A 17243-nucleotide genomic window follows, 5' to 3' on the forward strand; every position below is an offset into this window, starting at 1 on the left:
TAATGTGGTAATAATAATAACCTAATAATAATAACCATATCTACCTCATTGGGTTAGTCATGCCATAGTTAAGAAGAAGTTAATAGAAGCCCATTGAAGAATGGGTGATTAAAATTAGAGTTGGAGGTCAGCTTGCTTTCTCCATACTTTCTGCATACATTTTCCCCTCTACAACTTTTACTACTTTCTTTCATGCTTTTTCTTTTCTCCCTGTGGGCTAGCTTGAACAAGGCAAACTAAAAGGGACAAATTGAGAAGAAACTGGTGTTGCCATTGATTTGGAACAGAGGAAAAAGGGTTTCACTATAGTTACCCTTTTACTCACAGAACCTGGACCAGTTCCAAAAGGTGGCTAGGTCCATCCCTCATTTCCTTACCAAGTACAAAAATATACCATCGTAGCCAGCCAGATACTGTGAAAATCTACTCACATGTCAGGTGAGATCTGACATTTGACATCCACAGTCCCTTCTAACACCTATTTTTCATCATTGATGGTAATATATCTGCAAACACTGGAGCCATCTAGGATCTGTACTGCAAAAGTGCATCATCTGTTTTACCCAAGCATATATCTGTGTGTTGTTTAATTTCAAATTGAGCATTTTTTTAATATAAAACAATATGAATCTACTTGTGCTTACCTTTTTCTTGCCTACCTTCTCCTCAAACTGCATGTCAGTGTTTTGGGGCATCTTCTAGCCAGTAGCATACAGGCAAGCAAATGTACTCAGCAGTCCCCTTTTCATTGCATCACTCTTGATTTTTTATTTCATTGTAAGCTCCATGGGAGCTGATATTATGACCTGTGTCTCTTGGTAGTGTCCCCAAACAAAGTACTTAAGAGCTAGTAAGCATTTATGTCGGTAAAACATAAAGTAACAGTGTTGTTTACTTTCTGTCTTGTCCTTAGTAGGCACTTGGAGATTTCACCTTTGAAGATTTATCCACATATATGTTTCATATATACCAGTGAGTGGCAGTTGGAGTTGCCTGATACAGGCCTCATGTCACATTTTACTTCCTTTTATTTCCTCATGGGTAGTTAGTTGTGCTCATTATAATTGGGCTAGCTGTAGCAACCAGGTTTTGTAGGTATTCTAGGGAAATAATTTGATTATGATTAGCATATTTTTTCTATTGTAGAACATTCTGATTTTGAAGGTGAAACAGAGGTAAAATCTAGTGGTGATCAGTATAATTAGCAAATATATTTTATAGGTGAAAATTAAAGCTATTCCATATATTTTCATAGGGCAGTGTTATAAAACTTAAAACTAAGAATGCATATTGAAATAAATATGGTAGTGCAAATGTGTCTCAAGATAAAAAGGCAAGTCCTCACTGGCTCCCTTAGTCAGCAACAGCATCTCTGTCCCACCAAGACAGGCAATGCTGTTAGCTTGTTTGTGTCTTTGAAATTTTCTTTCTTTTTAACAATAGAATTTTATGCAGCCATAAAGAAAAACAATTTCTTTTTCAGGAAAATGGATGATCTGGGGATTATCATGTTACTTGAAATAATCTAGACTCAGAAAGACCAGACATTATATATGTTCTATCAAATGTAGGATTACAGGATAGTTAAGGAAAATAATTTGCCAACCCCTTTTGTTGTCCTGATCATTTGTTTTCTGAGTTAGGGTCTGCCCAGGCTTACTTCACACTCTATTATCTAATTTTAGCCTCCTGCATGCTGGGATCACAGGTGTGTGCCACCACGTCTGGCCCTTGAATCAGTATTTTAAATACCATTTAAGCCCTCTGATAAAATTATTCTTAAAGCTTGCAAGCATAGCAGATCTCTTTAATAAGTCTGAAGAGTTTGATTTGTAAAATTAAGACTTGGTGAGAACTTTGCATAAATACTGTTTTATATCAAGTAATTTTTAACACATTTGTTAGGTGATAATGGAAAATGACTTCTGTAATGCACTGTGTCTGTTTATATTGTGCATTTTTAATGAGTATTGTAGAATGTACAAATACTTTATTGCTTTTATCCATATAAAATATGTCATTATTTCCATACATGAATAAGAATAGTATTCAATGTCTGAAGTAAATTAAATGACAGTAGGACATGAATAATGAAGTCAGAAGAGAGGAAAATAATGGAGGAAGGCCAATAAACCCTGACAGGTCTATTTGAGGTCCTTGAGATATATGCTGATGGCAGTGCTCCTTTATTTACTTTCTTGGCATTTAGCTGTAAGGAAGGGAGTTTGTTGGGGGGATCAGAACCTGGTGTGTGGCAGGGCTAGGGCTTCCTCTGCTATTACCCTCACAGTTAAGAAAATGGATTGTCTTCTAACAGCTTCTAGAGAAGACACTACTCTCCTGTGGCAGCCAGATTACATGGGCTCTGTAGGGAATAATGGTGATGTGATGAAGGCCCTGGCTTTTTCAACAGTTCTATACATTGAAATGAGAATTTAATTAAAATTAAATTTTAAATCTTTTCTAAGGTGTGTGTTTATTCAGTACATATTATTTTTTAGTACTTTCCCACTTTTCTTCTCTGCTCTAAGAATTGCATCTGAATCACTAACATTTGTTATCTTGCCTATTTCCTCACAGTGCAATGGATGATGTAGGATTTTTCCTTTAGCTTGTAAGACAGGTGTATTAATGCCTTTGTAAAGCATAGTCTTAATGTTTTCTAGCGTTAACAGCAGACAGTAAAACTGTGGAAGATAGCATTCTTCTATAGGTTCCCCCCAAAGAGACTAAATTAATTACATCTGCATTGTAAGCATCTGCTGCTATATCTGCCTAAATAGGCTGAATTTGCTAATTCCAACCAAAAGGAACATTGCAAGTAAGTATAAATGATTAAAAGCATTATCTAGATGATAGTGTTTTGGGCACAGTTAGGTCATAGTCAGGCTGAAGATATTAAACATGTTAACAAAAGGCTTTCACTATGTGATTTTTTTTGAATTTGTTCTATAATTGATTAAGAGAAAGGATTACCGTCTTACCCCACATTAGCAGCCTAAATTTGTGTGATCATTTTTTCATAGGTTAAAATGTGCAGAATGCCTTAATGTTGTCTAATTCTTAGGAGTATATTCATGACATAAAGTAGTTGTTTCGTTATGTATGTCTTAAAATATGCTGTATTCAGTACACTGAAATGGTGTCTCTGTGCTTCCTTAACACCTTGAATGCTTCTTATTATTAACGTTCAGAATGTCCCACTGTACTTAACATTCTCTTCAAAAACAGAATCTAACATGTCTGTACACATTGTTTAAGTGTATTTCTTTATTGTCAAAGTGATGTACAGAAAGGTTACAGTTTCGTATGTAAGGCATTGAGCACATTTCTTATCCAAGTTGTTACCTCCTCCCTCATTTTCCCTTCTTCCTTCCCCCCTCTTCACCTCCCTCCCCCACATGAGTTGTACGGTTGGTTTACAGCATATAGTTTTGTAAGTATTGCTATTGCATTGGTTTGTCTTTTCTCCTTTGTACTTCCATTTTGATATTCCCCTTCCCTTCCTTAGTCCTATACACGTATATACAAAATCCAGGGTACCAAAATCAGTTACATTGATATCAGGGGTAAAATCATGGGGAAGAAAGACAAAATAAAAAGGCATAATTTCACATGGTATGTTGAAAATAACAACAATGATAAACCATTTGTTTCCCTAACTTGGAGTGCATTTTGCTTAGCATCGTCCTATTATTCATATGGTCATAGCTATTGAGCTATTGTGATCTTCTGCTAAGATTATCCTAAACGTGTACTAATTATTCCTGATGAGGGAAACCATAGAGTCTATGTTTCTTTGGGTCTGGCTCAGTTCACTTAGTATCATTTTTTCCCCCAAGTCTTTCCATTTCCTTATGAATGGGCCAATGTCATTCTTTCTGATAGAGGCATAGCATTCCATTGTGTATATGTACCACATTTTCTTGATCCATTCATCTACTGAGGGGCATATGGGTTGATTTCATATTTTAGTGATGACAAATTGTGCTGTGATGAACATAGTCAACTTGTTCAACCACGCTGGAAAGCAGTATGGAGGTTCCTCAAAACACTAAACATAGAACTCCCCTATGACCCAGCAGCCCCACTTTTGGTCATCTACCCAAAAGATTACAAGCAAGACCACACTAAAGCCACCAGCACAACCATGTCCACCTTTTTTTATTCCCAGCAAATGTTCTTATTCAGTCAATCTGAGGTGGCGACTTGGCATCTATTTTTTCAGTGCACTAACTTTTAGTTGAGAGAACAGTTGGGATAGATAGGTTTTGATATTGAGGGACAAGGCAACAAACAGTACAAGAAATGTATCCAATGCCCAACGTATGATACTACTGTAACCTCTCTGTACGTCAGTTTGATAATAAAAATTTGAGAAAAAAAAAAAACAACCCAAGAAGCAAGAGATAAAGACTTAGATAGTGCATCTTCCTGTCTGTGTGTCTGTGGATTCCTTTTTGCCCTCCTGTGGTATCACATCAAAGGTAGGAGGTGAATCTGAATCATATGCCCGTCTGGGAATGAGAGACAATTAAATTGTTTCACTATTTCCTCTACAAGATAATTTCACTTCTCCTGAAGGCTTGAAACTAAAAAATTAAGCTTCAGTAATAAAATCCCCACAAAAATTAATTCTGCACTTGTAAATATTATAGCATTTACAAATATAAATATAAATATGAGTAAAAAGTGAATAGGGTTTAAAACATTTTAATGGGACATTTGATTTATATACATAGTGATTCTGGTAATTGCCCAAGTCTGGGCATATTTTGTAACAAAAGTTTAAATGCATGAACTATGCTTTTCTTTGCATTCCTGTTTTAAAGTTGAATGCTAAAAGATTTGTCTTTGATTATAGGTGATGATTACCAAGTAGAAATAAAGTGTGCAAGCCTTATATTTCACCTAAGGCTCAGGCAACACTTTAATGTATGCATTCAAAACATATCTAGGTTTTCAATAGTTAAGCCTCAGCATTAAAGTTAAGCACATGAACTTATTATGTGTGGAAGGTTGTTGTGGAAATCTCATTCTCTGGTCTATAATGTATAGCACACATACTACATTCTTAAGATGTTGAGAAGTATATAGAGCAAATATTTATTTTATAATCACTAGTTATCTTTGCTTTTATACTTACAGCTAAATTGGAAAGCTTTCTACAGGGCATCAGAAGACTTCTAATATGTATTGCCCAAGTTTTTATTCCCCAAAGCAGAATTTAGAGTTAAGGAGATGGAGGCCTTAGGAACTTAAGTAATTTGCCAGAACATGCATAATTTTTCTGAACTGTGCCTAAACAGAAGTCTTCTGAATTCTAATGCAGGCTCAGTACCTGCTTGTCCTTGCAACTCCTGTGTAGACTCCATTGATTATTTGTGATGAAATGTTATACACAGGCCATTTTTCTCCATCAGTGCCTTCTTTCCCTTAACACTCTGAAGAAGTAAGTTAATTCTAATAATCTCTTACCGAAAAATTTAACCCTAACCAATTTTATTAAACATTACATAATTCATATATTTGTTTACTATCAGATACTTGTCCACTTGGACAAAAAAAACAATTTATAGTATGTAAATTAAATGATTTATAAAAGAAATTTGAAAATGTAACATTTTGAAAGTCTATATATCCTTTTCTGTCTTTAAGGTAAAATGTGCTATCTAAATTGAGTCATTCCCTAGATTATTCTTCCTGTCACTTTGTGCTCTTAGCCTGAAAATAAGAGTATTTTGGGTATTGAAAGGTATCTGAATGTAGTCCACTTTGCCAGTTCGGCCCATAAAAGAAGACTTGGATTTTTCTCCAATTCAAATTTAGATCTACTTAAAATATTTGGATATCTTTGTGCTCTAAATCTCTCTTCCGGCTTTGGCCCAAGCAGCTGAATGCCTTCAACCATGCCACAACATAGCTTCGGGCCAAGCAATCCTGAGGCTTGACTCTTAAGAACTCTTTTGTGATGGAAATCCTAACAAAAACAAGCATAAGAAAAGATAACAAAATTTGGGAGAGTAGCCATTGTGTATAATAAATTGGATTTATTTATCTCAGTTCTTCATAAGGAACAGTGGAAATGAATGATCAGTAGCTAGTTGAAAATTTCCTTAAGAAGTAGATATAAGGCTTGTGTCATATTTACAGAGTTCCAAGTTGTTGGGAAAAATAAAAAGCTTGGATCCTGTAGTTGTTTGGAAAGTTTCTTCCAGTACATTTATATAGAGAACCTGTAGTTGTCTTTCTGCAGAAGGCCGTGTAATGAAAAGGTCTTTAGAATCAGAGAGTGAATTAGGGACTTTGAATTTTTTTAATGTTTTTTTTTCTGAATAATTATTTATTGTCAAAGTGATGTACAGAGGGGTTACAGTTTCATATGTAAGGCAGTGGGTACCTTTCTTATACAGTTTGTTAACTCCTCCCTCATTTCCCCCCTCCCCCTCCCCCTCCTCCTCTCCTCCCATGAGTTCAGTTGGTTTACACCAAATGGTTTTGTAACTATTGCTTTTGGAGTCGTTTGTCTTTTTATCCTTTTATCTCTCAATTTTGATATTCCCGTTCCCTTCCCTAGTTCTAATACCAGTATAAACAGTATCCAGAGTACTCAAATGAGATACAGTGATAGCACGGGGACAGCCACAGGAAGGGGATACAAGAGTATCATCAACAAAAAAAAGCTATTTTTTTACATGGCATGTTGAAAGTAATTACAACAGTGATATAACATTCGTTTCCATAACATGGAGTTCATTTCACTTAGCATCATCGTATATGTTCATAAGGGCATAGCTATTGGGCTCTTGTGATCCTCTGCTGTGACTAGCCTAAACCTGTGCTAATTATTCCCTATGAGGGAAACATAAGAGTCCATGTTTCTTTGGGTCTGGTGCACTTCACTTAGTGACTTTGAATTTTTCTAAGGTACATTTGCAGACCAAATAGTTGACTATTCACAGCATTGTATAGCCTAACTTCTTATGAGAGAGAATCTACTAGTGAACACATTGTTATTTACATTTGTCTTCGATTTAAGTTTCTTTGATGACCTTAGGTTCAACTTTAGCTCCAAACTCTGGGCTGTGTTCATTGGCAGGGAAGAGAAACTTGACAGTGTAGCTGTAGGACAAGCCATTACCACTTAGAATTTGTTTTCCTGTGGAATGGGGATTGTGATCTATAGTAACCCCCAAGTATATTAGGAGGGGGAAATCAGGTCCTGTGTGTCAGGATACTATCAAGTACTTCTTATCCTTTCATATGAAGTCCTTTCCTTAGGAGGAAAGTAGTTCCATGAACTTTTCTGTTCTCCTTTACTGCCTTTCCTTTGAGTATTTGGTTACCTTATAATGATTAGGTGAAAAGAACTAGTGGTGAACAGAGTAGATAAAATTTTTGCTCTTAAGGAGCTTGAATATCTGCCTGATTTCCCAGTCCCTTCTTAGAACAGCCCTTTCCTCCTTATTTCTACGAAAACCAGCCTTCTCTTGCTCATTCTTTTAAAATAGCTTCCCTTGAATTTTTTCATTCAACAGTATATCTTAGACATCTTGCTATTGTAGCATATAGAGACTCTCCAATTCATTTTTTATGGCTGCATAATTAATATTTCATGGTAGGAGGGTTGAAATGGATGCTTATAAGGCAGACATTCTTTCATTACAAAGTAAGGAACTTTTTTCTGCCAAAGTCTATTTGGATAATATCACATTTGTGGCCCATTATCAATACATGTGGATGGGCCAGCAGAAGCCAACAAGAAGCATACATATCTGTCCCAACATGAATGAAGCACATGATTTTGTGGGCCTTATAATTTAGCCTCAAGGCCTACATACCCCACTTCTGGTCTAGTGTTCCATTCTCCCACTTTAGATAACCTTCTGATCAATTCGCATCCATTACTCTCAAGGAAAAACAAGAAACAAAAACAAAGCTCCTCAGTAACAAAGGCCTTGAGAATCTGGCTTCTGTTTCTGTAGGAATGCCTTCCCCTCATCTTCTACTGTTGGGTTTCTTCCTCCATGTTGTTCTTTTTTTTGTCTCATAAATCATCTCATTTCTCCTCCCTGAGTTAACTTTCAATCCACTTAAGACCTCTAGTTCATTGCTACTTTTGGTGTCTTACCCTAGCAATTTGAAAACCAACTAAGAGTTGTCTGATAGGTTCTCTGGGCCCTGACTTTTTCTCTAAGCAGATGCTGTCATTTATCATTCTATATAATCATATGACTATTAAATTAATATCTATCTCATGTACAACAGTATTTTCCAGATTCATGGTTGCAATTAAGCTATGCTATGAAATCAGTTTCAAATATTGTGATAAGTACTTTTTTTGGAGATTGGGTCTCACAGTGTAGCCCAGGCTGATTTGAATTTGTGATTCTCCTGCCTTAGCTTCCCAAGTGCTGGGATTATAGGCATGTAACTCCACAGGTTCTTTTAAAAATGAGATAGAATAGAAAATATCATACTGTTCACTTAAAGTAGGGTTAATATTTTTCCACTGAACATTTCCTTCAGATTAATAGCACACATACAAATAAACATATTTAACATGCTATAAAGTATATTTCTTATTTGAGTCTTTGTAAAAAGAAAAACAACAACTTTGTTAAGCCTTTGTACTAGACAGTAAATTTGTTAAGATCAGGAATTCTGTCTGTTTTCAGTACTACTCTATCCTCAAGTCTAGAAAGAAGCAGACAGGAACCAAGTCAACATTCATGCTCACTGGCTGAGTGAATGAATGAATGAACCCTACTTTAATCAAGTTCTTGTCCTGCCTTCCTTTACTAGGGTTTTGTAGGCCCCGTTTCTAAGCAGATATTTGTGGTTATTTTCTTTGAATAGTTGAGGTTGCATTACCTCATTAAGGGACAAGAAAATTATCTTAAAACCACACCTACAAATTGATAAGGAGATGATACACTAAAAGTGAAAAGCTTTTAGAATTTTTTCAATTCCTTGTGAATCTTAGGCTTTAAAATACCATTTAGTTGTATTTTTAAGCAAATAGTAAAACTTAGTTATTACGTATGTATCTTGATAACATTTTAATTTCTAATATAGTCTACATACCCAGGGCTTATTACATAGCTGTTATCTTTTGTGTGTACTTCAGCAATAAAATATTTATGCAGTTTGGCAAGGTGATACTACAACCTGGTGTACTACAACAGCTGCAGTGCCTGTTCCCATGTGGCTTGATTTCCCTTTTTAATCTTCAGTTTTCTGCAACTAAAGACTTATGTCAGCATTTATACAATGGCAGGTAATGGTTAGGGCTTCTTGAATTAGCATAGTAAAAAGTGAAATACTCTGCTGAGTTCTAATGTCTTAGAAAACATTATTATAGCATGCCCTACAAGTTATTTTTTAAATAAACATCACTATAGTAAAACATTTCTGTAACTTGTTAATTCTTTAGAAAACCTGTAAATTCATCTCTTTAAAGAATCTGATATTTAAATATAGAAATATTTCAGTTCCAAAGTCATCTACATTTGGCTTATCACAAATCAGGAAAATTTTGGAAATAAAAAATGACTATTTTCAGTCGTAAATTTGTATGTATAATTGAAATTAAGATTGGCTTTTAAAGTGTCTAGGCAAAGATAGACAATTTGAATCATTTTCAAGTTTGTTATCAGAATCTTTGGAGTATAGATTTTTTTTATCTAGCACATGTGTTGCTTTTTTCTTTCTAGGTGCTCCTGATCCAACAGCAGGTGCTAGTATAGACGATGAAAACTGCTGGCACTTAGATGAAGAGCAGGTTCAAGAACAGGTTAAACTGTTCCTTTCCCAGGGCGGGTACCACGGATCAGGGAAGCAGCTTAATTTGCTCTTTGCCAAGGTATGATTGTTTATTTTTAAAGAAATCTCTATATTTGTATACAGTAAGATCTTTGTTTATGGTAGGATAAAGACTTTTAAAATTAGAGAACATAGTCTAAGTAAATGAAACAATTAGAAACTTTTGTATGTAATGCAAGTTTCATTTGATTAAGTGACCTTTGACAAAGTGTGGGACATTTTTTTGTCTTGTTCCGATTAATAAAATTATAATCTTTCAATAGTAAAAAAATGAATAGCTTATCATTTAACATGCCATCTTTTTTCTTTTTCAAATTATTTTTTCAAGAGGAACATGATTTTAAATATGTTCCTTTATATGTGCCTTATATATTTGTTCTAGTAATGTGAGCATCTTTATATTTCATAAAAGTATGGCTTTTAGAGTCATACAGATTTCAGAGTTCTAATTATACAGACCTTGGCAAATTATTTAAGTCAGTTTCCTTACCTATAAAATTAAAACTGATAGTGACATACCTCCTAAAGTTATTCTGAGTGCATGTCTAGCATTCATTCTCACCATCAAGAATTGATAGCCTAAAACCTACAGTTAACTTAGCCACAAGGTTTTGTAAACAGAACCCATGTCTTTTACATTAGATAGTTGTTTTAGTACCATAAAAACATTCTAAATACTATATAAAATACCCTTCTAAGTAATTACTGTAGCAGTCTGTTTTTCATTGAGGGCATAGTCATTTAGTACATTATGAGTAATGTACTAAAATTGATTTTTTTTCCCCCTGCCAGTCCTTGGGCTTGAACCCTGGGCTAGACTGTTGTCTCTGAGCTTATTTTGCTCAAGGCTAGTGCTCTGCCACTCTGCCATATCACTACTCTGGCCTTTTCTGAGTAGTTTATTGGAAATAAGTCTCACAGACTTTCCTGTCCTGACTGCCTTCAAACCATGATCCTCAGATCTCAGCCTCCTGAGTAGCTAGGATTTACAGGCATGAGCCAACAAACAGTGTCCAGTTTAAAATAGATTTTAAGGGAACAAATAATTATGTTCATTGATACTTTTGTTGAATATCTTGTCTAATATTCACAATAATTTTATTTATTTGTTTTTAAATTTGTTTTTAATTTAGATGTATCAGTGTACATTTTGACTAGATATGGCCAGAAAATAATGTAGTCTGGTAATAAAGATTTATTCTCCAGGCCATATGTAGATTACCAGTTACCCAAGAACTAGTTTACAATGAAATACATTTAAGTAGTTCACATGATTTAATCATCTTTCGGTAATAAAGACACTTCAGATTCATGTAATATCTTAAGAGCCAAGTCTGTAAAGACCTATGACCTATAGGCAATAGACTTGAGTTGGATGAATGGAGTGCTCTAGTTTATATGTTTAATAATAAATCCTTTATTTCATTTCTATGAAATAAATTACCAGTTAGTAACTCATAAGTTGCCCAGTTAGTAATTGGGTAACATATTGGAAATATATAAGAAAAATACTAATTAAATCCATTGACATACTGATTATGTAAACTATATTATAAAGTATACTCAAATGTATGGGAAGTATTCCAAGTGTTCTCACAAAGCACACTGACCAACTGGGAATAATAGAAAACATTTATTACTAGATCAGTTTACATTATCTATTTTTGTTCCTTTATATTTTATGCATATTATAAATGCTGTGTGAAAAGCAATAACATCTAATTTTGGAAATGGCATAATCTTTTATGGCAGATATGGGTTCTGATTCTGGCTGTTACCCTTCATCTTTGGGCAAGTTATTTAACTTTTCTGAGGCTTAGTTTTATAATTCATAAAATGGGGGTTATAATCTTATCTACTTTATGTATTTGTTTGAAGATGACTAAATGGTATTCATAATTGTATATAAAACTCTTTAACACAATATCCAGTAAATACTCCATTTTTTTCCTCCCACGCTTCACTTGTTTTTGTTTTTGACTATACTGCTTCCATACTGGGAATAAATTTGTAGGAGTACTAAAACAACCCTCCTGTGGAAGCACAACCTTTGTGGGTTCTTCACAAGACCTTCACTCTCAAATGGCTAAGGAAGTTCCATTCTTGATTGGGGTTCAAGTTTGAGGGAGGACTTGTAATCTCCTAAATTTGGGCTGCTTTACTGCAATCCACTGTTTCCTCCTTCATTTGGCTTTCTCATAGAATCCTGGAAAAAAAGAGGTTCTTGTTTCAGTTAATTTCCCACAAAGACAAATAGTGTTCTGTTGGGATTCTGATTTTTTGAGTACATAGAAGTGCACAGACTGGGAATAGATGGATTATAGTTTCATGCAAAGATTTATATTTGTGTTGCTTTTCTCCTTTTTTATTTTGGAAGTATAGAACAAGAGAAATAGGGACAATAAGATCTAGCTTGACTCAGAGAGAGGCTGTAACATATTCAGATCAATTTAAAAGATTACTGAAGAGTTTTCAGTGGTCTGTGCTTTAGGTTCTGCTAAGGTACAATTCGTTGGAGGGCAGGAAGGTGGCAAACTTGTGATTTATTGTTTTGATGTTTTTCTGTAGGCTAGTGCAATCATGCCATCTCATCCCCATGAAGCAGCAGCCAGCACCTTGCTAAAACCTGTTTTGGTAAACTAGTTAGGTTCCGATACTTGTTTCCAGTGCCAGATTTCTTTTTTCTTTCTTTTTGTTCTTTTTTTTCTTTTGTTTTTAAATCTGTCATCAGTTTTGAACTCTGGGCCTGGGTGCTGTCCCTGAGCTCTTCAGCTCAAGGATAGTTCTGTACCAATTTGAGCCACAGCACCACTTCTGGTTTTCTGCCGGGGATGAGTCTTGTGGCCTTTCCAGCCTGGGCTGACTTTGAATGGTGATCCTCAGATCTCAGCCTCCTGAGTAACTAGGATTGCAGGCATGAGCCACCAGTGCCTGGCAACCAGATTTCATTTCTATGGTTTGTTATATCATGAACTGGCTAGTTACCTCTTTTGTTAGAATGTGTGTGTGTGTGTGTGTGTGTGTGTGTGTGTGTGTGTGTACATACACACACACATTCTTGGTTTAGATAGGTAGAAGCTTTGATAGAGACCTCAAGAACATGTTTTTACCAGACATATGGAACACAGTTTAATTATTAACCCTGATTAGATGTGTCAAACACAACCAAGACTTCTTTGGAATTATTAGAAAGTTAGGGAAGCTTTCTTTCCTCATATGGGTTCTAAAACATAATAAAATGATGAGTAGTTATTTCTGTGTTTAAATTTCAAGTTAGGATAGACAGTGGTTTTAACTATTTTGGTTTGCTTAAGAGGAATATATTGAGGGTATGAAGACTCAGAGTATAGGATCTATCTTCTGTGTTTCTGAGTTTAAAAAAAAAATGTTTTCATCTGTTTTTTCTCCACTAGGTGCGGGAAATGTTGAAGATGAGGGACTCCAATGGGGCCCGCATGTTGACCTTGATCACAGAGCAATTCATGGCTGACCCTCGCCTATCACTTTGGAGGCAACAAGGCACTGCAATGACTGACAAATACAGGCAGCTCTGGGATGAATTAGGTAAAAAAAAATATATTTTTTTGACAAATTACCATTGAGCTGTATGTGGATGAAGACCATAATTGAATGTTTTAAGTACATGGTCAAAGTATTGCTGAAGGGGCTGGGGATATGGCCTAGTGGCAAGAGTGCCTGCCTCATATACATGAGGCCCTGGGTTCGATTCCCCAGCACCACATATACAGAAAATGGCCAGAAGTGGCGCTGTGGCTCAAGCGGCAGAGTGCTAGCCTTGAGCAAAAAGAAGCCAGGGACAGTGCTCAGGCCCTGAGTCCAAGCCCCAGGACTGGCCAAAAAAAAAAAAATTGCTGATGACAAAGATGCTCATCTGAAGATGTTGCCAATAAACACTGATTAGAAGAATAGGAGGAGTAATGACCTGGGCTAGCTTTTGCATAAAACAATCTTGGCAACATTTTGGGATAGAAATAGTCTGATCTTGAAAAAAGTATGAGCATGAAGGATTTTAAAGGTTTTTTTCCAAACCCTTAAATGTTTGGAAATGAGCTGCATTATTTTAAAATAGCTGTTTAATTTAATGAGATTGTTACTTACTTAGCTAAAATTTGGGATTCTGCTTCTCTTCTCCACAGAATTATTAAGGGTGGGTATGATATTCTGCGTTATTTCATAAACCCTTGTGGCTATTGGTGCACAAATATAGCAGGTGGTTGGAAAAAATAAGAAATCCTCTAGTCTTCTTCATTAAAAGAACACTGAGAATTTTTTTTTTTTTGCAAGTGCTTTTTCCCCCCTTTATTGTCAAAGTGAATTACAGAGTGGTTACAGTTTCATATGTAAGGCAAGTACATTTCTTATCCCTTGTTACCTCCTCCCTAATTTTTCTCCCACCTCCCCCTTTCTCATTCCCTCCCCCCATGAATTGTACAGTAGTTTATACCAAATGGTTTTGTAAGTATTGCTTTTGGAATCATTTGTCTTTTTATCCTTTGTCTCTTGATTTTGATATTTCCCTTTCCCTTCCCTAGTTCTAATACACAGTATCCAGGGTACAAAGATTAGCTACAGTGATGGGCGGGGGAGAGGGGGTGAAAGGGAAAGGGAATACAAGAGAAAAAAAAAGTACGGTTTCACATGGCATGTTGAAAATAATTGCAACAATGTTAGAACATTTGGTTCCATAACGCAGAGTTCATTTCACTTAGCATCATCTTATGTGTTCATAAGGGCATAGCTATTGGGCTATTGTGATCTTCTGCTACGACTAGCCTACACATGCATTAATTATTCCCTATGAGGGAAGCCATAGAGTTCATGCTTCTTTGGGTCTGACTCACTTCACTTAGTATAATTTTTTCCAAGTCCTTCCATTTCCTTATGAATGGGGCAATGTCATTCCTTCTGATGGAGGCATAGAATTCCATTGTGTATATGTACCACCTTTTCCTGATCCATTCGTCTACTGAGGGGCATCTGGGTTGGTTCCATATTTTAGCAATGACAAATTGTGCTGCGATGAACATTGTTGTGCTGGTGTCTTTAGTGTGGTCTTATTTGTAATCTTTTGGGTGATACCGAAAAGTGGGGCTGCTGGGTCATAGGGGAGCTCTATGTTTAGCCTTCTGAGGAACCTCCATACCGCTTTCCGGAGTGGTTGAACAAGTTTACATTCCTATCAACAATGTTGTGGGGTTCCCTTTTGGCCACATCCCCTCCAGCATTTGTTATTATTAGTTTTCCTGATAATGAACATTCTTACTGGGGTGAGGTGGAATCTCAATTTTGTTTTGATTTGCATTTCTTTTATGGCCAGTGATGTAGAGCATTTCTTCATGTGTCTCTTGGCCATTCTCATTTCTTCTTCAGAGAAGTCTCTTTTTAGGTCTTACCACACTTGAGGGGGGGGCGGGGGCGCGTTGGTTCTTTGAGGATTTGTTTGGAGGAATTTAATTTTTTTGTGTTCTGTGTATATTTTAGATATGAGACCTTTGTCCGTTGTATGGCTAGTAAAGATCTCCCAATCTGTGGGCTTTCTGTTTATCTTGCAAACTATGTCCTTTGCTGAAGCTCTGCAGTTTGATGCAGTCCCATTTGTCCAACCTCTCTTTGATGTTTTGTGTTTCTGGGCCTTTAAGGAAGTTTCATCCTGTGCCAAGGGGCCCAGATGTTTGTCCTATTCTTTCTTGTAGTGTTTTTGGGGTATCTGATTTTATTTCGAGTTCTTTGATTCATTTGAAATTGAGTTGGGTGCAGGATTATATATAAGGATCTAGTTTTAGTTTGTTACAGGTGTTGATCCAATTTTTCCAGCACCATTTGTTGAAGATGCTTTCTTCCATCCTATTTTTTTTAGCTCCTTTATCAAAGATTAAGTAGCCATAGTTCTTTGTTTATTTCTGAGTCTTCAGTTCTGTTCCATTGGTCCAACACTGAGAAATATGTTTGGATGAATCTCATCATTCAATTCTCACTGCTGAGCTGAGGAAGTAATGATGTCTTTTTGTAAGTGAAAAAATGATACTTTTTGTAAGTGACAAAGTTTTTTTAAAAATATATGTATCCCTGCCTGTTTAATTTTGTGAAAGGAAAATGCTAGCTGTATTTATCATCTTAATGAAGTTCCCTGTGGCCAATGATGGACCATTTCATGCTTATTGATCACAGGTCTAGACTACATCAAGAAGAGCTGTTATCTGTGATCATAATTGAAAGAGACTTTTGGGATGAACCATTTTACAGATGACAAAGCTGAATTCAAGGAGGCTAGGAGACATCCATAAGTTGACATTGTGTTATTTAGAGTTCTACAACAATTTGGTAAAGGATTTGACATTAATGCTTTCATTTTATCAGTAAGTATAGGTGTTCAGGAATAGAACCTCTTGGTTCTTTTTTTATATGTTTGTCATTTGCCAAATGTTGGATATATTTGTTAATGTTTTTAATCTAGAATTTCTTAAAAAGTATTTTATAATGGTCTAATCTTGGTACTTCACTTCTGCCTCTTGATATAATGGTAGTAGTCTCTCTCCTAAGGAATTTAAATCAATGTATAACTATAGTAGATAGTTTCCATATATTGGAATGATAGTTGAGGAAACAATGTACTGTTTAACACAAAAGTAATAGATTTAAAAAAAATCATCATCATAGAATACTAAGTGATTTACTTTTCCAAGTAAACTCTTTGTAGCTTGTCTTTCTGTATTACATGTTGAGCTGACTAGTGGGTTTATGAAGTTATAAAGGATTAACATTTGATGAAGGGGATCATTTAAAGAAAGAGTATTGGAATACTATTACATGAATACAACTTAATAGAGCTTTGATGCTTAGAAAGCAGAATTACAAATAACTGATTAGGAAGAAAATAGCATCTGGATATTTTGGCTAAGAAAAAGTACAAATGATAGAGTCATATAAGACTTACAAAGTGTTCACATGTGATTCATAGTCACAGCTCACTTTTCCAAGTTCTGAAAATAGTGTATGTCAGCCCTTCAATCAAAAGTATAAGTTTTCACTGGGTGAAAGTTTCTACCAGATGATTTCAGTCTTATGCTCTTGTACTAATTAAGAACTAATTTTTATACAAATGATTTGATTTCAGATCAGGATGAAGAATAATTCTTTTCTCCACTATCTTTCTCCTAATACCTCCTTCCCAATCATTATTAGGCTGTAAGAAATGCTCCTGTGTACTCTGCTGGCAAGCAGATGTCACTTGCTATATTAATGGGATCTAAGTCCTGTGAAGAATCCCAATAGAAGTAACAATAGCTCTCGCATCTTAATATTCATTCACCAAAAAATTAACTAGAAGTTAGACTATGAAAGAAAGGCTTTGCTTCTTAATAAAATGGGAGAATTTGACTTTGTGCCCCTACACAGGG

General features: G+C 35.6%; 1 protein-coding gene across 1 annotated transcript in view; it reads left to right on the forward strand.

Annotated features, from left to right (window-relative positions):
* Zswim6 (zinc finger SWIM-type containing 6) overlaps positions 1-17243 on the forward strand; it is a 181295-nt gene that overhangs the window by 112612 nt on the left and 51440 nt on the right. Inside the window, exons 3-4 of the mRNA XM_048368406.1 lie at positions 9717-9865; positions 13239-13389. Of these exons, the coding sequence (XP_048224363.1) occupies positions 9717-9865; positions 13239-13389 (300 nt within the window). The remainder of the gene's footprint in view (positions 1-9716; positions 9866-13238; positions 13390-17243) is intronic.

This window comes from Perognathus longimembris, chromosome 19 (assembly GCF_023159225.1).
Source record: "Perognathus longimembris pacificus isolate PPM17 chromosome 19, ASM2315922v1, whole genome shotgun sequence".
Lineage (NCBI taxonomy): Eukaryota > Metazoa > Chordata > Mammalia > Rodentia > Heteromyidae > Perognathus > Perognathus longimembris.